The 26,046-nt window shown below is 32.4% G+C and overlaps 1 protein-coding gene and 1 pseudogene across 1 annotated transcript; both read right to left on the reverse strand.

Moving 5' to 3' along the window:
• Positions 1–2,136: 2,136 nt before the first annotated feature.
• LOC145571733 (E3 ubiquitin-protein ligase PUB24 pseudogene) lies at positions 2,137–3,641 on the reverse strand (annotated as a pseudogene).
• A 6,824-nt stretch (positions 3,642–10,465) lies between these two features.
• LOC145571734 (uncharacterized) lies at positions 10,466–18,261 on the reverse strand. Its single transcript, XM_081630764.1, has 8 exons — positions 18,103–18,261; positions 16,867–17,212; positions 16,705–16,781; positions 16,533–16,598; positions 12,692–12,940; positions 12,062–12,223; positions 11,181–11,270; positions 10,466–10,910 (listed from the first exon to the last, which is right to left on the reverse strand). The coding sequence occupies exons 2-8, from the start codon at positions 17,136–17,138 to the stop codon at positions 10,714–10,716; spliced, it is 1,113 nt and encodes a 370-aa protein (XP_081486890.1). The 5' UTR covers positions 17,139–17,212; positions 18,103–18,261; the 3' UTR covers positions 10,466–10,713.
• Between the last annotated feature and the right edge of the window lie 7,785 nt (positions 18,262–26,046).

Consider the following 26,046-nt stretch of genomic DNA (forward strand, 5'->3'; position numbering starts at 1 on the left):
ATTCTCAATCCATGGTTTTTGTGAACTGCCCAAGGGGGAATTACTTGGAGTATAATTACATGTATGATGTGATGTCCAATATCCTAGGTTAGTGCTTGCCTTTTTTTCTTAGAAAATCAATTCTTTGGTTTGTCTTTCTAACATGATATAGAACGCACTTATTTCACATACGTCCAATTACATGATCCATCTTACAATAAATAAGGAGTATGTATAAATACTTCATCCGTTTATTTTTAATTGACACATTTCTTTGATTACATTTGCCGATATATAAATTCATCCATTGATATTTTAATATACAATGTGTTACAATTGAAAAAAAAATAAAATTGATGTTCGAAAATTATAAGACCTCATATGAATAGGTTATTCATTACACAAAAATCAGCAAAACAAGAAAGATGGAGAGGCTAAAAAACATGTGTGACTAAAGCTAAAATCAAAATATGTCAACTCAAAGAAAGTCTTTTCAATGGCTACATACATAAAAAATGTAGTCATTGTAACTACTTTCAACCTTAACCGTTTAAATATTAATGATTAATCTTGTCCATTCATATAATTGACTTCTAAATTAGTAAAAGTACAAATAAAATGTAAATAATTTTAAAAACTGCTTGATTTTGGGGTTAAAAAAACAAACTGCTTTCACTGCCATTGATGAACTTCCAAGAATTCAAACCTTCAACCTAAATCTCCATTAAATAATTATAAAAGAACAGTTTAACATGGATAAGGATTAAAGTATAACCAAACAATCAATGAAAAACTACTATAAAATTTTATATATACATTGGATAGTTTAATACAAAGTACATGAAAAATTAGATAGGATCAACTTATTCGATCTTGCAGTATACGTAATTGATGGATTTAATGTTAAGTGGATTGTTTGGTTCTTCATACTTTGCAGAAAACATCAATGGAAGCCAATGGAAGCATTCATAGTACTCCAATTTATTTTTTTGTGGAATAAGGAATGAAAAAAAGTTACAGAATTTTTTTTTTTGGGTATTTTTTGGGTCAACTTAAATCAATGACCCTTACTTACATTATGATAATCAACGGTGTAGATTTTGTTTTTATAATAGCTATAATAGTATTATACTCTGTATTAATTATCAAATTCTTTTCAATATTAGGAGATACCACATTACCACATATATTTACTCCTCCATTGATATTCAAATAGTTGGTATAGAATAAAAGAGCATGTAATAAAATTGCAAACGAGATTTGATCTCATATCATGATTATGTATCAGAGTATTAATTTGGTATGAGTATAATTTAATGCAATTTTGATTCTAGACAATCTCTTTTATTATCAGCCATATAAAAATCTGGTCTACAAATTAAAGCATAGCCAAACTAGTCAGCACAATCATCTATTCTCTAATGATACCCTCCAACAATAGTCTATAACAACCAATCAATAAAACATCCTACATGCAATGACTGAAAACGTGCGTATGACATGTTTACATTTGATCAAATCTATGAATCTATCCATCTTTCTCAGCCATATAAATCTACTAAGCATTACCCTGAATTTGTCAACTGTAACTTTGTCAAACATTAACATTAATTATCCCTCAAATCCATATTTCGTGATGGATCAAATGCATGGGAGTAAGCACTTTGTCAAACTTAGAATGCGCAATTGAAATCAATAATATCTGGTTTTCTGAGCCACATTTTATGAGATTATTCAAAATAATTATAACTATTTTAGGATCATTATTTTGGACACAGTATTGAAAAATAATTTTCCCGTTAGGACTGACAATGAGGCCGGAGTTATAAGTTTAGTCTATTTTTGTTGGACTTGAGTCCGATTCTACACATAATTCATCAGAATTGTTTCGGATTTTCATCTTTTTTTTTTTTTTTTTTTTTTTTTTTAACCTTTTGGATCAACTCACACGGAAGAAATTGAATGCTGACTAAATTATTATATGTATGAGAAACTAGAAATAGTGTGTAACACATGAAATTGATAAATGTAATTAACACTAACTATGACATAACAATCTTTACAAATGTGTAAGTCCTGTATAAATGTAATATATGTAGCTCAAATCATAAAGTATTATTTTATATTTTTATATGATAATTTACAATTTGTAAAAGAAAGTACCATATTTAATTTCCACCCAATTCTTTGCTAAACCTAAAATTGACTTCTACCATTGCTAAATTGATAGAGTTGTATACTAAAAAAAAAATGTGGATAGGACTACATCATCAATATGTATCATGTATACTATCAAAATTGTAACATAGGATACCTTGTTAAAAGGTAAACTTGAATACAAGGTGAGTTGTTCCAAGCAGATGCATGCATCCTTAACATTTCCCTCACTTTATCCTTCAAATATTTTGCACAATCTGCTTGCAACACCATGCATAGCTTTGAGACTGCACCAACCTTTAACATCTCATGCAACACTTCCTTGGTGGCTGAGAACTTTGCTATTAACCCGAATATATGTACCGCCCGGTCATCCACCACGGCTGACACCCGCAAGATCCTCTTGGACACCACAGCCATCCCTCCGGAGTGGGCTAGGAATTGGGCTCGCCCATCAGCGCAAGAGCACAGTTGGGCCAAGAGACAAAATATAAGCTCGCTCATTTTCTTATTCTTCTCGGATTGGGCCAGGCCCAACTCTAACTCAATCTCAATAAGGTGGAAGATGGTGTTGGCTTCAATGATTCTGTGCCTATTCCTCCCATGTTGGCACACCTCGAGTAACACCCGGAGGGCTGCTTTCATTGGGCCTACATTAACATTCTTATTATTATTATTGTTATCATCATTGTTTTGACGATCCAATAATATTCCCACAACTCCTTTGAAAAACTCGGGCTTCAGCCTCTCGATGAGGCTGGAGCCCGCAACCTTGACCACCTCATTAATCAAATTGACTGTGAGGGTCCTCCTTTCGATACTTTTGTCGAAGAGGACCCACGTGATGGCATCGACTAGGTCGATATTGTCCGCCACAATAGTCCGCACCTCATAGGACACATTAGCCGGTACCCAAACCACTGTAAGGATTCTCAAGGCTTCGTTAAGAAACGTAGTCTTGTTATCCTTATAACAAGTGATAATCAACGAAACCATTGCTTTAACGACCCCACACTCCGCCATGAGTTTCCTATCATCATCCTTAGCATGTTCATCTCCCGAAGAAGTCGAAATCAATGAAAGGAGTTGATCGAGCGAGGTAGACTGCAAGCGAGGCACGGTAAGACCGCGTAAGATCTTCAATACGTGGGCACGACAAAGGACGGGTTTAGGAGTAGGGATACGTTCAACACCAAGGTTAGCATTGGCTACGCACCAACCTTGGATGAGACGTCGTAAGGTGTGGTTTGGGGTTAGATGTTGGCTAGGAAGTGGTTGTTTAGTGACGGGACAAACGGGCTCATTCACGACCGCCTCCTTTAACCACCGCTCGATGCTAGAGCGGTCGTAGGTGATGCCGGTGGCGGTCGTGACGGGGTCTTTCATTATTTGTAGGGAAATTGGACAAACAAAATAATGGGGCACCTCAACTTCATCATGGTCATCCATGTTTTAGGTTTTAGAGAAATAATAAAAATAAAAATGGAGGAAGTTGAATAAACAAAAAAAATAAGAGTACAAGTTATAAAGAAATAGTGTAGGATAGAATATATATGGTAAAGATTAGCGGCTGGTGAAGAAGACGATAATAAAAAGGGAGAAAATTGATGTGATATGGAGTATCTCAATGATGAGGTTTGAACGTAACGTATGATTTATTATATAAATAATAAATGGAGATTATTGACTGAATAATTAATTAATTAATTGATTGATTAGTAATAAATATGATTAAATAGGGGATATGGACTGAGTTGGGATGTCGCTGTCTTTTGATTAAATTTACGTAGTTGTGTTTACTGGTCATATTTTCGCATTTTTCATGTTTGGTCAAATTTCTTAGGAGAAGACCATGCGAAATTTGTACTCCGTATCATATTTTGTGAGACTTTTTGGGATGGAGAAAAAGATGATTCCCACGTGGAATTATGTGATTGGAGAATAAGTTGTGTTGGCCCCACGTGGAAAGAGTTGATTGGTTTGGGATCCAATTTATTCGAAGGATTTAAAAGAAATAGGAGGGTATTTTCGGAAAGAAATAAAAAAGAATAAGAGGGGGGCTGGCTTCTGGAGACTTTGGCTAAGACATGGGGACGGGTTTTGGGAGTTCGAGTAATTCTCCCTTTTGCTTTTTCTCAAGTGAAGAAAAGCACCCATTCTCTTAAATTAAAATTTTATGTGGAAACATGTTTTAACTAAGATTTATAATAAGACTTAAGAATTTACTAATTTTTTGCTTGGTGGTCATGTCAATCTTCCGAATTATTAAGTGTTTAAGTACGTACTACAGAGTAATAAGTTAAAAATATTAATAATTGAAATTATACAATGACATTGTGAAGGTCAAATTTATAATACGATTCAATAATCAAAATAATCTTGGTTGTAATAGAGAACTTCATTCATATATTGATATTGCATTTGGTCCCTCATATTTTAAAATGATTAAAGGGGAAAAGATCTTGGCTTTTCATCGCCTACTACTTATGCCAAGGGTCCATATTATTGCTTATAAACCAGGTTAAAATTTTATTCTAGTACAGATCAATATAGCATAATATTTAAGTTGGGTTTGCCTGTTTTTTGCATCTATCACTACTCTTTTTTAGTCATAACTAAAAAGTTCAAACATTCCATCTTTGCGGCATTCTAATATTTTTCTTGTTTGTATGAGCGTTGCGACTAGATTAGACTAGAATGACTCAATTAAATTAGAATTAGAAATTGTACTATACTACATACGTACTTTTTAATGCATATACTCCGTTTTTTATTAGTTGACACGTTTTGAGTTTAGCACTATTCACACACCTCCCTTTGACCATATTTTGTAATTTATATGCAAGGAAATATATAGTCAAGTGGAATCTTGTTAGATTCGTCACGATATATATTTTCATAATATCAACTTTTCATAATTTTTGCTTATCAATAATTAAAGATATTAATGATTTAATTTATGTATTGGCAAACGTGACTAAAGAAACGTGTCAACTAAAAAGAAACGGAGGAAGTAATTTACATACGAACCAGTATTAAAAATAGATTTTCATTAATATATGTCAAAAAAATGTCATTAATAGACATATATTTAGGGCCTATTATAATTGAATGAACTGAATATTTTATGAGAGAAGGAAATTAAGAACTGAACTGAAAATAATGTGAAGAGAATAGACCCTTAGTCTATTATATCAACATAATAATAAAGTAATGAGAAAGAGAATGTTGAAAAGCATTTTTTTTTTTTTTTTTTGAAGAAAGAATGTTGAAAAGCTTGAATTATATTGATTATAGGATACATTAACAGTGTTATAAAAGAATAATCTTAATACAATCTTTATGATTCACAAGAATCAAATCATATAATTAGTGATTACAAAATATAATATCAAATTTTTTTACTTTTTTTTTTTTTACTATTTTTTTTTTGGGTGAACTAATATAAACAAATATTTACATAACATAATTTCCTATTATTATACCAATCAAGATAAAATGATTTGATAATAATATTGATATCAAGAGATATTCTCTTGATATCTTTAACACAACAATGCCTTTTTTTTTTTTTTTTTTTTTTTGGAAACATAACACAACAATGTCTTAGCATAGGGTAGTGATAATCTTTAAAAAAAAAAAAACAAAGGAAAAATTAATGGGAATAATCCCAACTTTGCTCGATTTGCCCAAAATAATCTCAAGTTTTGATTATTTTTTAATAATCCGAACTTTAATATGAATTTACTTTTAATGGTTCTAGGTGACCAGTAATCAATTAAACAGGTAATTTTTTTTTTAAAAAAAATAAAAATTTGATGTAACACATGTCATCACTTAATTGGTCAAAAATAAATTTAATTATAATTTATATTTATATTATTGGTTTAATTATTTAACTTTAAAAATATTATTTTTATTAATGTTTCTTTGTTATTAATTTTTAGTGAAGGTATTTCTTTATTAAAAAAAAAAAAAAAGGGAAAAGCAGAGCAGCCAGCAGCAAGCAGCAAGCACCAGTCCACACAAGCCAGCGACAGGCCAGCACCCGCTGGGCCAAGCTCATTCCAGCACTAGCCCAACCTGGACCCTACCCCCGACTGCCGCCGGTGTCTAGCTGGCCCACACCACGATTGTCTGGCGCCCATCCCACCGGCTCATTTCCCCCTCTCGCCGGCGAAACCCACTCTACCCATCTTCTCTTCCCGTTTGATTTTCGATCTGGGTTGTTTTAGGAAGGGTTTAAGATTTTGGGCGCCTGCGAATTGGGGAATAGGGTCGTTTAGGGGAGGCGTTCCGGGTGGGAGGGTGTTTCAGTGTGGATCGGGGTGACGAAAATGGGAGGAGCGAAGGTGGCGCGTCTGGTGGGGGAATTTGGGGAGCCGGGAGAGGGATGGTGAGGTGGTCCCCGCCGGAGGGGGAGGGGGGAAATGCGTCGACCAGTCGTTAGGCCGGCTAGGCGCCGACAGCCAAGGTGGGGGTCAGGGCGGCGGTGGCTAGGCTGGTGGATTGGAGATTTTTTTATATAATTTTGTTAAGTTTTTTAATTAACTAATTTTTTTTAATTCATTTTTTTTTAATTTTTTGACGTATCACGTCCTGACACATGTCAGATGACTTGTTATAACAAGTTTTAAATCGGTTGGGACCATTTTAAGCAAATTCATATGAAAGTTTGGATTATTAAAAAATAATCAAAAGTTGAGATTATTTTGGGCGAATCAAGCAAAGTTGGGATTATTCCTGTCAATTTTTCCAAGTACAAAAGAGTAGTGGTAATGAACTAATGAATGAAAATTTGTGTACAATACATCACAAGTTTAAATCTAGTAAATAAGTACAAAGTACTAATTACTCGTAGTAATTTGGATTATCATTGCGTTTGATTCAGATTTTAGAAACAACACCACCATATAAACAATAATTTCAATCATTGAGCTCCTAATTAAACTAATGTAATTAAGGGACTTTAGGGTGATTCGGTGAACTGTTAATTTCAATCTAGCACAGTTTAATTGGTTTGATGCTTTGAATAATCATTAAACTATTTAAGTACAGGAAATCACATACATTGTCCAAGTAAAACAACCTGAATTCTTTAATTTTTGGCCTTTTTTTTCCTTCCCAAATTGCTTAAAACATAAATTAAAAAAAAACTCACCCAAGAATCAAGACTGACTGAAGTTTTTCAGTCCAAGCAAATGGGCATTGGCCCACTCATTAGATTTATCGAGACAAACAGCTAGCTAGATCTCAATTCTCAACCTTGTGGTACCATTGAATCTTTTATTTAACTACTACTTCACATTTCATTTAATTTAAGTACTTGTTACTCAACTCATATTCAAACATTCATACTTGCATAGTATGATACAGAATAAACAATTAAATAATATTACATAAAAAAATTTAAAACACATTTAATCTAGACTTGTTCCCATCTGATGCTTAAATTGCTATCTGGTTCAAAGCACAGCAAAAAATTTAAGACATTCCAGCCAATTCAAAAAAGAGAAAAAAGAAAAGTGAAAAAAAGCAAAGATAAATACAAGTAAATAAAAAATAAAAAAAAAAGACATTGCTTTATTTGGTCTTCCTAGTTTTAAAATTCTTGCAATAAGAGTACCTCAAATGTAATTCCAACCAATTAAAGTTAGACAAACTTAAGGCGTGTTCTTTTCAGATTATTTTTAGTTCAGTTCAGTTCAGCTCTAATAAGTTCAGTTCTTAATTTTCTTCTCTTATAAAATATTCAGTTTAGTTTAGTTCAGTTGAGTTCATTTCAGATTTAATAAATTCACTTCAGTTCAGCTCAGTTCAATTAATCAGAATAGGCCCTTAAGTACTAGTATGAGATTAATGAGAACTTCGGGAAATAATATGTTTGTAAAATGAGCTTAACAAAATCGACGTTATAAGCTGCTTAAGTTGGCTAAGTATCCATATTAGTGGTTAGAATAGAGATCGAAGATACATGATGACATGAACAAAAGTCGTTTCAATTAAATCCTTGTAGTACTATATTCTATAGATGAAGCAAATGATCACATGGTTATGTACAAGGCAGTCTGTCAGAGACAGTACTAGCAAATTTAGAGGCAAATTAAACTATACGGAGTACTCTGTAATTATAACATATTAAAAATTAAATACTCCATAGTACATATTATTCATTTGAAACTACAGAGTAGGCGGCAATTTCATCCAAATCCAATGGATAACCATCCACCCAATCCAATTATATGGATGAAAATCCGAACTTAAGTAGGTGACGGATGGATGATAGATGGGTCGAGTGATGGATTGGGTCGGATTCGGATGATGATACATCCAACCCATCACCCAACCCATCCATCCACCCATCAAACTTATATACTTCCTCCGTTCTTTTATTATTGCACCACTTGTCTTTTTAGGAAGTTTTACAAATATAGCACCATTTCCTCTTTAGGAAAAAAATTATTTGTGTTCACACTACAAATACCCAACATACTCTTGCTTTTTCACACTTACTTTTTAGTTTATCAATATGTCACATGGGTAATTTTGTATTTTTACCTCTCTCTCTTACTTTTTTCCACTACCAAAATATTTGTAAAAAGGAGGAAGTATAAAAAAACGGAGGAAGTATAAAAAATAAAAATAAACATCTTTTTTAATAATTTAACGTCTATTTGTAACGTTAGGAATTAACATGAGTTTTCAATTTAGTAAAAAGGAACAAGTATTAGAAGGATGTTTCAAAGTTTTAATAAATTGATCATTTTATTTTTTTTCAAATCTTGATTTTAATTATGAAAGTACAAAGTTGTATTTAAATATTTATTTCACCCAAATTATCACCTGGTTCATCCATGGATGGTGGATGGGTCGGATGTGGATGAAGGAAAATTAGGTGATGGATGGATCAGGTAACGGATGGATCGTTGGTGGATGGAGGCGGATGAAGCATCACCCGACCCACATCCGATCCATTTTCATCTCTATTTGAAACAGATATGTACGTACTGCATGACTGCATCTTATTCTCCCTGTGTTGTAAAAATGATTTCTGGAAGCAGTGAAATATTGACTATGGATTTTAGTATAACCAATCAGAATGATAAATGTTACTATGAATGTCGTTAGTATATGTCTAGAATATTATCCATGATTTTCTAACATTACTTGCTGCAAAACTTTTCTTCTCCCTATGGACCACCTCATTTTTGGATGCATGATATGCTAAACTAATTGTCAAAGAATTAAGTCTAGATCACTTCGATTTGATTGGTTTTGTCAATACCCCATGTTATGTGTTCATGTAGAATGCTAAGGTATCGATTCTTCAGGTTAAAAAAGTTTCTACTTACTGTACTTCATTTGTGATCCTCATCATTTTCATTGTCTATAATACTTGTATTTGTTGTAAAAAAAAAATCGATATTTTAATCACAATGATGGAATAAAATTACATAAGTGGCTTCCTGTGTACTTATGAATAATATATACTGTACTCTTTAATCTACGCCTAGATAAAAAATAATACGACCTAGAATATACTTCGATCAGTTTTTGACACTACGACTATTATATTCCAAAGTCCAGGTGTCAAGTAGTCGAACAATTCCTACAATTAAATGCATTTGCAAATGTCTCCAAATATATGTCATCAAAATTTATAAGTTAACGAAAGGTAAACGCTAAATTTGGTTTATGCTCGATCTTTGACAAAGTCTAGAAGGCAATACACTTCACGGCTTACACTTCCCCCACCCACTTAAAATTCCTTAGTCAACCATTGCATGTTACATGGACTCAATTGCAATTTGCATGTAAGCAACCAGATTCAATTTTGCATATTACTTGCGTGAAAATGGAAACATCATTTAAGTTTTGCTCTTTTTCTATTCTTCTTTTTTGGGACAAGAGTTGAGTGTTTGACACAGTTGCTATCATGTAACTATGTAGTACTAAGTATTGTTTGACGACAATGGAAAATGGTGCCCACCAAACAGAGAAATTCCAAAGTTACCCTATCCCTGTAATGTTAAGCAAACTTTTCGATAACTGGAAGAACTTGCTATTGGGTTTGCTCATAAGAGCACTATAATTGGAAACCTGTAATTCGCTATGACTTGCAAGGAGGGTGGAGGCATGATTGATAAGCTAGTATGAAACTATGGACAGTTTGTCTAACCTGTGGACTCTGGTGTATTTTTAGCATTGCCATATAATATGGTGTTATATTGCCTGACTAAATAAGAAGCACATTAGAAAGTATAGCATCTAAAAGCAGACATAAAACTCCGTTCTCAAAGATGGGGAAATCCTTTCTCAGCTGCAAGTATGCAACATACGAAAGCAAATTTTGTAGCTGTAATTCTTGTTGACACTCTTTAATTTACCATCGTACAAAGAATATTTGAGTATGAAACATATACATTCTCCACTTTGTTAACAACAAAACTGCCCTAATTCATCAAACGCTATGTAGTACAAGTAACAATGTAGCATCATACAAGCCAAACTCATATATCATACAACATTAAGTCACCTACAGAAACACATGAGACAACTAATTTACATGCACTTACCTTAATTCGTATCATCAGGACCCCAAGCTTCATCCCTCAAATTTTGCCTTGTAACAATACGGTTCCTTCTAGCATCTTCTTGCTTCCTTAGCTCTGTAGACCCAAAGGTTGATGGCAACTTTACCCCCAATTCTTGAGCAATCAACCTCTGAGCAGTTCTGGCAGATGTCTTTGGTCTTTGCCGAGGTGGGTCCAAGTCTAACATTATAATGAACATGTTTAGTTAGCATAACACTTTTGCCCTTCACTCACCCTGATCAAACAGAGTACTAACAGCATACAATTGAGTATAACAGCATATACAGCAAAAACAGCAAGATAGAAGAGAACCAAACTAGACGCATAAAACTACACTGAACACTGAGTGAAAACTGCTTGATGATGAGCATGGTACATGCAAAATTGTGAGAGTGCATTGGAGTATCGAGTTACACATCTAGAGAAAAATTGCAGATTAAAAAATTATACCTTTGATCGAAATGGAGCAAATCATGGGGTCATCTTCCTCAAGTACCCGAACTTTGAAAGAACAACGAACACTATTTAAGGCCTCAAGAGCTGCATTTTCATGATCATAAAAAAAGTATATTAACCATAAATCTAAAGATATAAACTAAAGATGCATAATATAAATACTTTATCATATTATAATAATACATAAATGTACAAAGATGCAGCAGATGCACAGCTGGGAAATTATTGATTTCCAGACAAATTTTTTTTGTACATGTGATTGAATCATAAACCTTGAATCAGATTATCTCCACGAAGAACACATGCAAGGGCCCAAAGAGGGGGTGGGGGAGAGGTAACCCAGCAAAATGTATTCTGATAGCAAGCTGACATGTAACTCCTCACATAGGACACAGTCAGTTTTCCAACAGTTTATCTCTGCCATAAAACAGAGAATAGGAAAATAGACCAAAGTACATTTACAAATTACTGCAACAGATACGCTAGTAGAGGTTTCCTAGTATATTTATTCGAGGGATACAACAGCTAGTAGACCTAGGCAGATAAAGTTGAGCAGAAAGGGGCAAATCTATCTTTGTATTACAGGCATCTTCTTACATCAATGATTCACTGGGCACTCAAAATAGCACCATAATTCTTTTTCTAATTCTTAAAGAATCCGATGCAAAGGAATATATGCAAAAATTCACATAATCAACATGTATCGCCTCATCATAAAATAGAAAAATTACAACATTCATTTTCAAAATAATGATCATTGATGAATTATACTGTTCCAGTAAGGTTCAATATCAAGAAACAGGGTATGTTTGCCAGGATGTCAATAGCTTTTAAAATGTCAATAAACAATATCATGCCAGACATGCCACACATACCAGTTGATGGAGTTCTAAATACACCAAGAGCAAGTGTATCTTTAACCCAACGAATTGCAAATCCACGGTCTCTAAAACCTTCGAAAAGTCTCTCCAAATCTATTGTTGTCGTACTCGGGTGGAATCCATCCAAGACAAGGACATGATGTGTTCCATATACAGCTAACACAAAGTAACAAAAAAATAAGCAGCTATTTTCAATATTAACATGCAGCACAAATATACCAATAAATAATAAATTGCAGTGATATAGGCAGCTAATCAAGCAAACAGAATAGCATCTACTAAAAAAAAAGCTTGTAGACATGCATAATTGAAACTTCTGTCTTTTTCCATAAGACTTTATAACAAACATTAACATATTGTTTGGATAGAAGGAAATGGAGAGAACGGGAGGGAAGGGAAGAGCAAATCCCTTGGTTTGGATAAAGATTTGTATGAAGGAAGGGAAAGAGGAGGGATCCATTTTCCCTCAACTAACACGATCTCTCCAAAAATGGAGCTCAATCTCCTCCCTCCCTTTCCTCCTTTTTCCTTCCCCTTCCTTTCTCTTCCAAGTTGCTAGATCAGAGTAAAATAGCTGACCATAAATGAATACTTATCTACAATAAACAAAGAAGTCTCACTCACATTTTTTTCCTTCCAAAATCTTCTCAGACTTTTCATGACCATTCTCATCTGATGTGTCACAGGAAATAGAGTCGTTGATTTGCTCATCACTATACATTCCTTGTTTCTTATATGTGAAGGTTCCCCTCCCACGCCTGTTTGGGACCTTCTTCTCCACCTGCGTGTCATACAATGTAAGCTTTGACACCTCTGGCAAGCATTGTGGAGGGAGCAACTCATCTGGTGCACGATCTGCTATAGCTTCCCAGTCTTATCACCAAGGACAACAACATTATCAATAATTATTCACTATATAATATCAAACAGAAAATTGTATCAACAACAATAGAATACAAGATCATCAGTCCCTTACAAAGTTCAAGTCTTTCACAAGGCAAGGATTACCATAATATATAACCAATTAAACCCAAGTTGATAAAAAAATAGAAGTATCTTCTTTGCTAAGTGCAAACTGTTCCTTATACAATAGGAAACTAAAGTCCAATTAAAAAAAGAAGATGAAAAATTTATCAACAATTCCCTTGGTTCCAAATTAATAGCAACAATTTGACTTTTGCACTATTAATACACAAACTGTTGCCACTTTATTTTACCAACATGTACAACAATGTTTTTATGTAAACTGTCATTGGAATAGTCTTGACGTATATTATCAAAATATCAACTTTAAGAATAATTTTAGTGATAGATAATTAAAGTATCACCCCTCCCACTCCTCTCTCTCACTCTCACTCTCTCATTCCCTAAAAAACTATTATTTTGCTAAATAAGGGTGTGATGTTCCTTTGGTGCTAAATAACACAAAGTACGGGATAGGGCCAAGGGCGGTGATGTTGGTGCCCACGACCACTTAGGCGTTGGTGCTCCAAGGCATGACCATGTTGTAGGCATAGGGCATGGGGCATGGACAAGAGACGTGCACAAAGAAAAGGCATAAAATAACCTCAACCTTAAAAAACACCTATTTTTGGCAATTGAGGTCAGTGTCTTGGCTTGCCTCGGGGGCAAAGCAAGGGAATACAAGTTCTAGGACGGCAAGACAATGCAAGGCCAAGCCAAGGCATCACAAAACATAATAAAGTAGGGTGGGTCAAGACATGAATGAGATGATTCTGGGCACCAAGTCGGCGTTCCGAGGCCCTTTAAAAAATTCGAGAATAACCTCAATGTATAATCTTGTCGGGTAAAAAATTGTTCTCCGGAAGCCAAATTTGAAGGCTATAAGACATGAAAACAAACTAATTTTGAAGATTTCAAAACCTAGTGTTCAAAAGTCACAAGATCTTAAAAGGACGCAGCTTGGGTCATAGTGTCATACAATATTATTTGGAACCATAAACAACTAGTAGTCAATCACATAAAATCACATGGTGGCCTAAAGTCAAACAAAGGAGGCATAAGTTGTAAGCTATTAAGTTGATAGTTTAAAGGCAAAGTAGACGGTTCTAACCACTCAGATAGCCTCCTAGGTTATCCCGGGGTCCATGGGAATCACCTCGACCTCTTTCCTTTCCAGATCTGAAAAAGTTGAAAACTATCCAAAACTAAAGGTTATAATGCACACTTCCGGACCAATTTTCAAGACCAATGTTTAACACTTTTGGGGAAGGTAGAGGATACATCCCAGGGTAAAATATGTTATTTGGAACAATATATGCCCACTAGACAGTCATATATAAGCCCATAGTAACTTTAAGTTAGTTAAGAGTGAGGTGTATGCAGTAGAGCTGTACACTATGACTAAATTGACTGTTTGAAGGCAAAATAATGGACAGTTTCGAAAACATAGGAATTACTCCAACCTCTTCTTTTCTTACCAAAGAAAAAAAAATCAAAAAATGTTCAAAACTAAAGGCTATATTCCACGAAATTGGACCAATTTAGGAGGTTTGGAGACTCGGTGTCCGTAATATAGGGAACGGATACCAAGGTAAAATAATATTGTTTAGAAACATATATGGCGTCATATAAAGTCTCATAGAAACCTAAGTTGAAAACGGCTAAATTGATAGTTTAAATGTAAACCCGATAGTTCCAACCACCCAAATGGACTCTCAAGATTGAGGGGTCCATGAGAAGCACCCCGGCCTCTTGTCTTTTCTAGCCGGGAAATTGAAAAATGGTCCCTAAAGACTATATAATGCCGGCTTTTGAGCCAATTTTGGAATTATTTTTCCAAAATAAAAGTGAATGAGTGAGGTGTCACCTAGTAGGGCTATTCGCTTTTGGATATCCGATCCAAAAATTCGGATATCTGAAATTTTCGGATCGGAGAAACTGCGATCCGAATCCAATTCGAAATTTTCGGATATCTTGATTTTCGGATCGGATATCCGGATTTAAGGATCGGAAAATCAGAATTTCGGATGAGATCACAAGATTTTCGGATTGGGTAGTTAAAATTCGCAGACAAAATCCAATCTGTATCCGATTCGATAACCCGAATTTTTTTTCGGATATCCGATCCGAAATATCCGAAACCTTAAAATTGAATCGGATATCCGAAATTTCGTATCTGGTCATCGGATTTTCGTATCAGATATTTTTTAACACCCCTATCACCTAGGGTCATATAAGTTGATATGGAGCCATAACAGGCATATCAATAGGTATACAAAATCCAGAGAATGAGTTTGATACTTTGATTAAGCTTTGTGGCTATTTTGAAATTATGTTGCGTTGGTAGTGAAGAGCCGCAAGAAATAATTGTTTATATCACCAACTTGGCATCCCGGGGTCCTTAAAGGTGTTGGGAATCTTTCACCTTCCTAGGTATTGTGGATCATACCCAAATTCATTACTTGTCATAACATCAATGTATATGAAGTATAATATATTGGCAGCAAGGCCGGATTAAGATGTTACTAAAGTGAAGCAAATTATTTGAGTCACCAAAAGCAACCAAAAAAATAGTATAAATCCACAATAATTGAAATAAGATTTCTTGAAAAGTTGAAACTAAGATACATGATTAAATAAAAGAAAATGCAAGTATTAAGACAATGGATTTAGTTACCATACTAGTAATCTAGTACACTCCAGCAGTGTAAGGAGCACTCACAAAAAAATTGAAAAAAAATACAGTATTTATAAAGTTCCTCTTCAGCAAAAAAACTGAAAACCTTTTTTCATAGAGCAATAATGCAATTTAATATTTTGCAGTGTCATAGAAGAAAAGGATAAACAAATATCAACATTAATGCTTCTTAGATCTCTATTAAGCATACTGAGTATCCTTTCTTCAATTGCTAAGCTAAGCACAATACAGGGGAGCCTCTTTCATAACAAGTTCAATGAAAAATCCTGGATAGGCCAAATCTAGGATCAAAACTCAAGATTTATGTTATCAGCAGTGTTGAATGTTTATATTCAAGAAAGCTTAGCCTAATTAAGCTTCTTTAGGGTTCTAAGAATTCAAAATCAGAAATTGAAGTGTAGCAGCATTCTTTAGACATTTTTAGTTCTTCCTCAAGAAATCTGTGATAAAATCCACTTTTAATCTGATTTTTCTTTATCAATAAGCATAACTGCATAAGCAACTTAGTGTGGATAAAATCCAGCATGGAGGTAAGAAAGAGAATAATTCTGTTTGCGTGGAGTCCCTTCAATTTTGTATAATTAAGTTGTTTGAGTTCAGCATTATAAAGAAGTTTAATAACTTTTTGGTGTCCTTGCTAACTACGTTATAGTCTTCATACTCCCTCTGGAGTCTGGGCTAAGAATTTAAGTCATTTTACTATGGTCACCACAACAAATTGCATTTATAACAGAGCACATTTCTGCAGACTAAGATAGCACCTAAAACGACAGAATTAGGTTAATAGCAGGGAGCAAATTATACCGTCATCTGAAGACTCCAGAGGATCTACATTGTCAGTTGAAGATTTTGAACATGGGTCATAATCCCCTGCCATCAAAGCAAACATATAATCAATCAATCAAATATGTAACTTAAAAGGAGGCACAAGCTGCATGGAAATTTAAAATTTCAAATAACAAAGTAAATACTTTACCATCTCTGGTTAAATTACTCCCAGGCAAATTATTGCTATTGGAAACCCTAGATTTTTCTTCTGTTGTGGAAGTTTCACTGAAATAAGGATTAAAAATCAATACCAATCCAATTATAATTTATAACATTTCAATTTAAAAGAAAAATGGAAGGAAATACTGACATAAAGGAAGTAGAAGAAGGTGAGAGGGAGCGGAGGTTGATGGCTGAAGCACGAGACCTAGCGTCATCAGATTTGAGAGAGAGGCCTTTGCAGGAGTAGAGCTTGGCCACCTCAAGGAGTGCAGAGGCTAATTGGGGCTGTGAATCAGATGAATTTAGGGTCTCAAGCTTTGAAATTAGGGATTCAAGGAGGGATATTGCAGCCTCTATGTCTCCAGAATCTACTAAATCTTCCACTTGCTCACTCCAATTCCTCTCTGCTTCACTCTCCATGTCTTCTGTTCTTAAAATTTCAGTGAGTGTCGGAAACCCTTCTTGACAGTAAAATAAATGTGATCTATTCCCATCTGAAACATTAGACAATAATAACAATTGATAAAAGAGGCCCTGATACTTTATCGTAACAATCAAGTGTTACTAAATTAATTGATTCAACATGATTTTATCATAATATTCTTCCAATATTATTGTATCACAATATTCTTCCTATACTATGATTAAATCTATCCTCTAATTATCACTTTTTTTTTTAACGCAACTGTTGTAGAAATCCCTTACATCACTAATTCACTAAAATTTGACATTTGTAATTTAAATAGGCATTATTCAATTCAGCTAATAAAAATCAGTTTCGGCAGTAATTAATTTTTACAAGTCAAAGTTAGTTCTGATAAGAAATCCACTTTCATTTTTCCAAAAAACAGCATAATAACCAAAAACACCAGTGAATCAATAAATAAGTTTAGATGAGCAAAAATCAATTGAAGCTTACAGAATCTAGTACTTCAATGTGATAATTTGATTTTCACCACAATAAATTGCAAATTGAATTGAAAAGTAACGAACAATAGTAATCTAATCTAGGTTAAAACAAGAATTTGCCATATTAAGCAACTAATAAAACCAATCCAAGATTGAAGCGAAGTCTTGTATTAGAGCTAAAATCACTCTATATATCAATTGTTAAGTAGAAATTCTAAATCAATTTCAGTAATTTTTCTTGAAATTTAGCAATGAGCCTTGAGAATTTAACAATTTTCAACACTGAAACTAATTGAAGGCTATTACATGAAAATCAACAATAAATTCAAGAAGAACAAACATAATTCAGATAATATCATATAATTAGGCGCAAAAAGACGATCCAAAGTTAAAGCAGAATCAAAGAACATACAACATTAGAAAAGAAATTTTATACAGTATTTCGCAGTCTAAAAAAGGGAAGAAATAAACGAACCACTAAGAAAATCAAAATGAAACGTAATTTGTAGATAAACGGCGGCGTTTAACTACTTCCGGTGACTGGTTGCCGGAGGTCGGAGAATTTGTCGTCGGAGAGAGAAATTAGAAAGTCGGTTAAAAAGGATTGGGGGCTTCAGACATTATATCTGGGTGGGCTTTTATTTGGTGAATTGGAGAATATATGGTTGATTTTCTTAAAATCTGTCCAGTGGGCTTAAGCCCAAAACTGGACCAATGTGCAAAATATTTAGGGAAATAATCATGGTGTCCAACTGTACATGCATGTTGAAATATGTAATATTGTAATGAGTCACTTTGAAGTTAGTTTGAATTAAGTCGGGTCAGTTTTTTAATATTTATACCTATAGGAATGCTTCAATACTAAGCTAATATCTACATGTTTGAAGGATAACTAGTAAGTTAGGTGGACTATTTTACTTAGAAAAAATTGATATCAATTTTTTTCCATTTGTTTCGTTTAAAATAATGCCAACTATGGATTATAGCTAAATTTTTAGCCAAGACACGAGACAGCGACACTTGTCGTTCCAATTTTCCGCCAAGTGTCACGCCACGTAGGTCATTCACATGCATTATTATGACACATTTTGCTAAGTAAACGATTTTTGGATAATTTTTTAAGATAAAATTGTTATATAGAATCTTATATTGATAGAATTCTAATTTTTAATATATAAAATATTAATCATAACTTTTAATAAATATCATATAACTCAAATCTAAATAAGTTTTAATCCGGAAAGTTTTGGTAAAAATACTTTGAATTCAATAAAATATAACCTCAGTGGGATTATAGGACCGTATTTAATATTCAATCTAAAAAGTTTATCCTAAACTTTTATCAGTAATCTGGACATTGCCCAGGCACAAAATTATCATATAACTAATATATAAAGCTAAACTTTTAGCTAGGCCACGAGACAGCGACACTTGGCATTCCAATTGCGCCAAGTTGGATATATTTAGATAGACTTCGTAAGATTAAAAAAATTAGTTTAGAATTCTATTTTCAATCAAATTTGGATAAAATTTAAATTGTTAGTTGAGAGTTTTACTTTCGATAAAATACCAATATTTCATATGTATAAATTGAATTATAATTTCATTCAAAAAAATATTAGATTATAACTCTAAAAAAAAATACCAATATTATTATTAGTCATTTACATGCCTTATCCCTACTACATAGTTTAAATCGTCATAAAAGCACATCAATTCCTAACTAATTTTGTATTAGAGATATATTTTTAAATAATAATTAACGGAGGTAATAGATTAAAAACTAATGTTAAAATTTAATAAACAACCCGGACATCGCACGGGGCACAAAACTAGTAACTAATATATGAAGCTAAATTTTGAGCCAAATCACGAGACAACGACCCTTGGCGTTTTAACTTTTCGCCAAGTGTCACACCATTTAGGCGCAATTAATGATTAGTATGACGTGTAGGATTAATGTAAATGTTTTTTTTTTTTGGTAGAATAGGATAAAAAGTTGGATAGATTTAGATAGATTTTGTAGGATAGAAAAGTTGGATAGATTTAGATAGATTTTGTAGGACAAAAAATTCATTTTACAATTTTATTTTCAATAAAATTGAATAGATTTTTAAGATAAAACTTTTGGTTTAGAATTCTATATTCTATAAAATACTAATATTTTATATTATAAGTGGCGGATCAAGGATATTGATGTGGATTAAACCACGGAAAGGGATACTAGCAATTAGGGTGAACCTAATTCAATAAAGTTTGATCTTTTCGACTAAAACAAGAAGAAAAGCAACGTTTCGAAATTAACTCACACGAATCAATCTCACAATTAATTTTCTTAAACTCAAAAACACTTAAATTCTCATTAATGAAAACAAATATTTATAGGCATACAATCCCATGTCTGATAGAATAAACAAACCTAAAAGATAAAATAAAATCCTAACACTCTACCAATATCTTATAAAGATAAATATAATTTTAAGTAAATCATACGACTACGAAAAAGATAAAATAACAAACTAGTATCATCTAGACTAGAAGTTGATGCTTGATCCGCATCAGATATATAGAGGTTCAATTGTACCCCCATTCTCCTCCCCTATGAAAAATCAGATTGCCTATTAGTACATACAAGTATAACCAATATACCAGTTTTTATGAAAATAGGTGTAACTCCCAACTTATCCTAGGAATTTTATTCAACAATATGAAAATAGGTGTAATTCCAAACTGATTTCTCCTAATTGCTCTAACCATGCTACTTGCGTCACTTAACCACCCATATCTATATCTTTATGAGCATTAGTACTATTTTTTTATTTTACAAATATAATTGTCAAGCGGTTATTAATTCATGAGTAAAAAAATTCAAAAAAAACATATATATTTTAGATAAAAAGATTTTAGAATTCAATAAATAACCCGGGTATCGCACGGGGTACAAAACTAGTTTCTAAATAAACCAAACTTTGAGGATCGTTCGCTCTTTTAATGGTCCTAACTGGTAACTTAATCTATAATATGTCAGGAGACACATGTCACTACTTAATTGGCTGAGAAAAAGTTAAAAAATAAAGAATTAAAAAAAAAAAACAAAAACCCAACCTAGCCCTCACGGTCACCGTCCCCACTCCCGTCGGCAACCCCAACTCTCCAGCAACTTCATATCGATCATTGCTCTTTGTGGTCATTATGGGTTTGTGTGCTTGTAGTTCTTGGATTGTATTGCTTTATCTTTGCGTCAGATGGATGTACAATGCTTACACTAGTAGAAAAAAATGCTATTTGTAACTAACAAAATTGGGGTATTTGTAACCAACATTGTTCTTTACAAGTACTGGGGTTACAAATAGTCTTGTCTTTTGTAATGGAAATTTATAACGAAAATTGTTCATTACAAATGGGTACCTATTTGTAACTAACATTTCAATTGTTAGTTACAAATATTTATGTATTTGTAACGAACATTTGATATGTTCGTTACAAATAGTTAAATATTTGTAACGGACAATAGATATATCAGTTACCAATAAGTACCTATTCGTAACTAACATATCAACCGTCCGTTACAAATACTTAATTTCAAAATTAAAAAAAAAATGCCTAACAATGCTAGGCTGAGATGTTTAAATGGAACATTATAATACTTTTATTTCAAACCAATAATAATGACAACAATTTCACCAAGTAAAAAAAAAGGTAATTAATCTAATTATACAAGTGGAATATTAACCCTTCCAACTGATACAAACTATATTCATTTCCTCTAATTTCATTTCGTTGCAGCAATGCAAATCACATACGATATCAAAAAAAAAAGAAAAAAAAAGCCTATAAAGTGCAGGTAAATTAGGTATGGGTTAATCAACAAGTCACAGGTTGATTTGTGTATCCAACACTCATAGTATTATTTTGGTTGTCTCATATCCTTCCAGCCCGATTGGTGCGATTACTGACTGGGCCTTGAGGTCGGCGGTTTTTTCCAAGTAAATTACATGTGAATTGAGTGTTATTTTGTTCAACATAAGTGTTCCTAACAGAATAATATATACATGATTAAAGAAAATAACCTAAAATTTTTTAGCATACTTTAATTTGGCCCTAATAGTTTCATTAGTATGATCGTTTATATATTAGTGAACAACATCATGAAATGTTGATCGAAATAGTAAACATCTTGCATGGGCCTGTTCACTTCAACTTAATTTCAGTTCAGTTCAGATCAGTTCTGCACCAATCAGTTCAATTCAGCTCCTAATTTTCTTCTCTTATAAAATATTCATTTAGCTCAGTTCAGTTCAGTTCAGCTCCAATCAATTCAGTTCAGTTCAACTCCAATCAGTTCTGTTCAGTTCAGTAAATGTGAACAGGCCCGAAATGTGTACCCAATATACATTGGAGTTGTCTAAAGTTATTTAAATTTCTTTGTGAGTTGTAGGTTTATCAACCTCAATTTTTCTATCTTTCATATACTTCTTCATTTATATATAAAGATAATTTGCTCCATGAGAAATTGAGAATCCAAAAAAATGAATTACTGGGCATCCAATATCTTAGAATATACTTATAATTAAAGAGACAAAAGTTAGACATTGAACATTACAATTATAATGAAGAAATCAATTGAATTAATCTGAAATAAAACAACAAAACTAAATTATCCCTGTGCGATACACAGTTAGAATTAATATTTCTTGTAATCTATGTTTCTTTGCATTACATTGTATATGAAAATTAGAATTAGCTATAAATTTAATTTGCATTTAAGGAAAGTAAAATAAAAAAATTGAAACCATGATCAAACATCAAATAAATTAGGTATGTGAACTATAATTGAATTTTATATGACTTGGTTGATTGAATTTTATATGCACACTTATACATTAAAGTTAAAAGTGTACATTAAGCAAATAAAAATATTAACAAATTAAGATATCACACATAGAATTGGAGGAAAAAATTTTAATGTGAAAATAACACGTACAATAATTTAAAGGATTAATGATGTCAACAATGTTTTATTTTAATAATAGTTTTTTTTTTTTTTTTTTTTTACAAAAGTGTTTTAATAGTATTTAATAGATATTACGTATAATTTATTAAATTAAACTGAAATAAAATAGTAAACCCATCTTCACTTTAAAATATATGATATCATGTTTTATTTCAATCCTTTTAATTTTAACCCTTTTACACACATACATTGGACCATGCATAATATCCCTACAACCAATGCAATATCAAAATTATTATCAAAAATGAAACAAGAATTATTTTTTTAGGAAAGAAAATGAAACAAGAATATCTAAACATAATAAGCCATTAACTTAATTCATTCTCTTAACAAATAAATATTGCACTATCGAAAATAAATTTAAAAATATTTTTGACATATTTGACAATCAAAGATATTGGATGTCATTTAATATTTTAAAAATCAAAGATGTTGGATGTCAATCAGTATTTTGAATAAAGAAATCAATACTTAGAATCACTTTCGAAACTAACTTAAGGTCTGTCTTCATTGTTGCTTTGTATCTTATCTTACTGTTTTTGAAATTGGTTAAATTTGTACTTTTGTATTTGTAGATGTTTCTGGAGGTAGTCATTAATAGATTAAATATTTAAATGGTAATGCATAAAGTGAGATAATATCGTTGGTTGTTATTAAATTTAAGTTTAAGGATGATCTTTTGCATGAATGATTATAGTTGATTTTGTTATTCCAAGCATAACTCAAAGGATGCAAGTGTAATAATATTGCACTTCTGTGTGTTAAAGTATTTAATCTTGTGCCGAAATCAAAATCAGTGTACCTGTTATGATTTTGAATTGTTTGTGTGTTATACATTGGAAGAACTAGCAAACAAGTGATTGAGCAAACAATTGGATTTTCTTAGCAATGTGCATTTGTGTTTTATTCAATCATGACAAAAATTTGACTTGGAAAAACGACGCTTGTTTTCTGCGTCTTGTGCATTGTGCTTTCTTACTCATTTGTCTTGTTAGTTTTTATTACATTTACACTAGTTCATTGTCTTAAGTTTCCAAAGTCATTATGTTTGAATTAGTTCCTAGAGTGTGTATCTTTGATCGTTGTATGAATTCAGTTGCTTTCATTTGATTGTGTTATCACAATAATGTTGGATCTTTATCAATTGTTTTGCATGTGCTTTACTTAGGGTGTATTTTGATTTTCTTTCTTGTTTTCTTGTACGGTAACAATTTGCACAGTAAATTGCAATAATCATATGCTGTAATGAATGTGATTTTAAAATTTTAAATGCAGTAAAGTGTTTCTCAATCATTTATCCCAAAATTACATTAGTTTATTTTTGCATTGACTGTTTTTTTTTTTTTTTTTTTTTTTTGTAGACAGATAAGATAATATGGTGGTTAAGCGGTCTAATTTTAAAGTAGAGCTTCCTGAATGGCAAGGGAAAATAATGAAATGACCTCCTGGTGCTCCATCCAATAATTATGCCTTTTGGTAGTTAAGAGGTCCAAAAGCGGTATCTATTATTACCTTCAAAAACTTAAAGCGTACTGAAAACACCAAATTGGATGCCGAAATAAATTAAATGCAGTAAATTTTACTAGGTTTGTAATCGGCAATCTTAGAAAACATTATGGTTCAACAAAAGGCATAATGTTTGTCGAACCATAATGTTTTTTAAAATTGCCGATTGCAAACCTAGTAAAATTTACTACCCTCAGTTTATATTGGCATCCAATTTGGCGTTTCCGATACGCCTTTAGTTTTTGAAAATAAAAATAGGTTACTACTAGTGGTGAGGATACGTTAGAAACACCCTCAGCGTATTATTTGACGGAGTATTATCTGTCCGATTATCTTTTTAAAGATAAAGATAAAAAGCTTACTGCAGCATCAATATGAATGTAGTTTTTAATTATCTTATTAATTTATTTATTATCAATATGAATGTAGTTTTTAATTATCTTATTAATTTATTTATTATCAACTTTAATATTAAATTATTTATACAATCCTCACCCTGGGCTTTGAACGAGCTGAAAGAAGACGATTAGAAATGATGAAGAAAAAGATGGTGATTTTTTTTTTTTTTTTTTACGAGAAAAAAATGGTGATGATGATAACACTTGTAAAAAAAATTTCGAAACTAAATTAAGTAACTCCACGTAATTTGTTAAGTTATAAATAATTTCACTTAATTTATTAATATATATATAAATAATTTAAATATTATGTATTTTATTTAACTTTTCATATCTTATTAATTAATTTTATTTTAACAATAACACAAATAAATTACCTAAGTTTTAATTTATATTTTTCATCATATACCCCGAATAATTTTTTTATTCAAAATATACCCATAAGGATTTTTTTTTTTTAATTTATCATATGTCTCTAAATTTAACAAAAATATCACACCAAATGTCTAAACCTATGATTTTGGTTCTCGTTTAATTTATTTAAAATTTTAAAGTAATTATTTTAATTTTAATGTGTATTTAATTATAAATTCATGAATATATACTATAAAAACTAATCTGATTAATCTATAATACATAATAAGTTTTTTATAAGATATAATTTATTATTAGAAAAATAATAACTTTTGTAGTATAAGGGGTAACTTTAAATACTTTTAAGATAGCTTTGATTCGTCTTATAATAAATTAATGTACACCTGCTTTTTTGGAGAATTTGTGTTCTCAATTATTTCACATCTCAATGCCATTAGTAGTGTGTTCATACATGTATTTTCTCTTTCAATTTATTAGAACATTTCTTTAAACACATTTGTCAACACATGATTTGAAACACTAATTTCTTCGTTTATAAATATACAAAGGTAATATAAAATTGATATTTGAAAAATATACATTGAAAAGAATTTAATGTGACCGTGATAAATATGTTTTTCAAAATATTATAAAGGAAAAATTGCCACAAGTAATCCCAACTTTTCTCTATTCGCCGATATTAAGCCCAACTTCATTTTATTCCATATCACCCCAACTTTGCACCCTATTAATTTTTATCACCCCCAACCCAACCGATCATCCAACCTTATATAGGAGGTTACCAGACACATGTCATTGCGTGATAGGTTCGAATTTTTTTTTTAAAATAAAATAAAAAATTAAAAAAATATTAAAACCCTAACCCTCCCTCAACAGGTGGCAACCCCTGCCTCCTCCGACCCCGGCCCCGTTCCCTTCCCCCACCCCTGTTCATTTCCGACCACCATTCTCCGCTCCTTCTGCCGCCTCTGGTGGGCGGTTTATGCGGCCACTGCAGGCTGCTGCTGGATTTGATATCACGGTTGCGGCCACCACTCTAGTGGTTACACATCCCCTCTCCGGCTCTCCCCGACCTCGACCCCGAACAACGCAATCGATCCCCTCTCCCCAACCCCGATCACCGGAA

The sequence above is a fragment of the Chenopodium album genome, chromosome 12 (genome assembly GCF_948465745.1).
Source record: "Chenopodium album chromosome 12, dcCheAlbu1.1, whole genome shotgun sequence".
NCBI lineage: Eukaryota > Viridiplantae > Streptophyta > Magnoliopsida > Caryophyllales > Amaranthaceae > Chenopodium > Chenopodium album.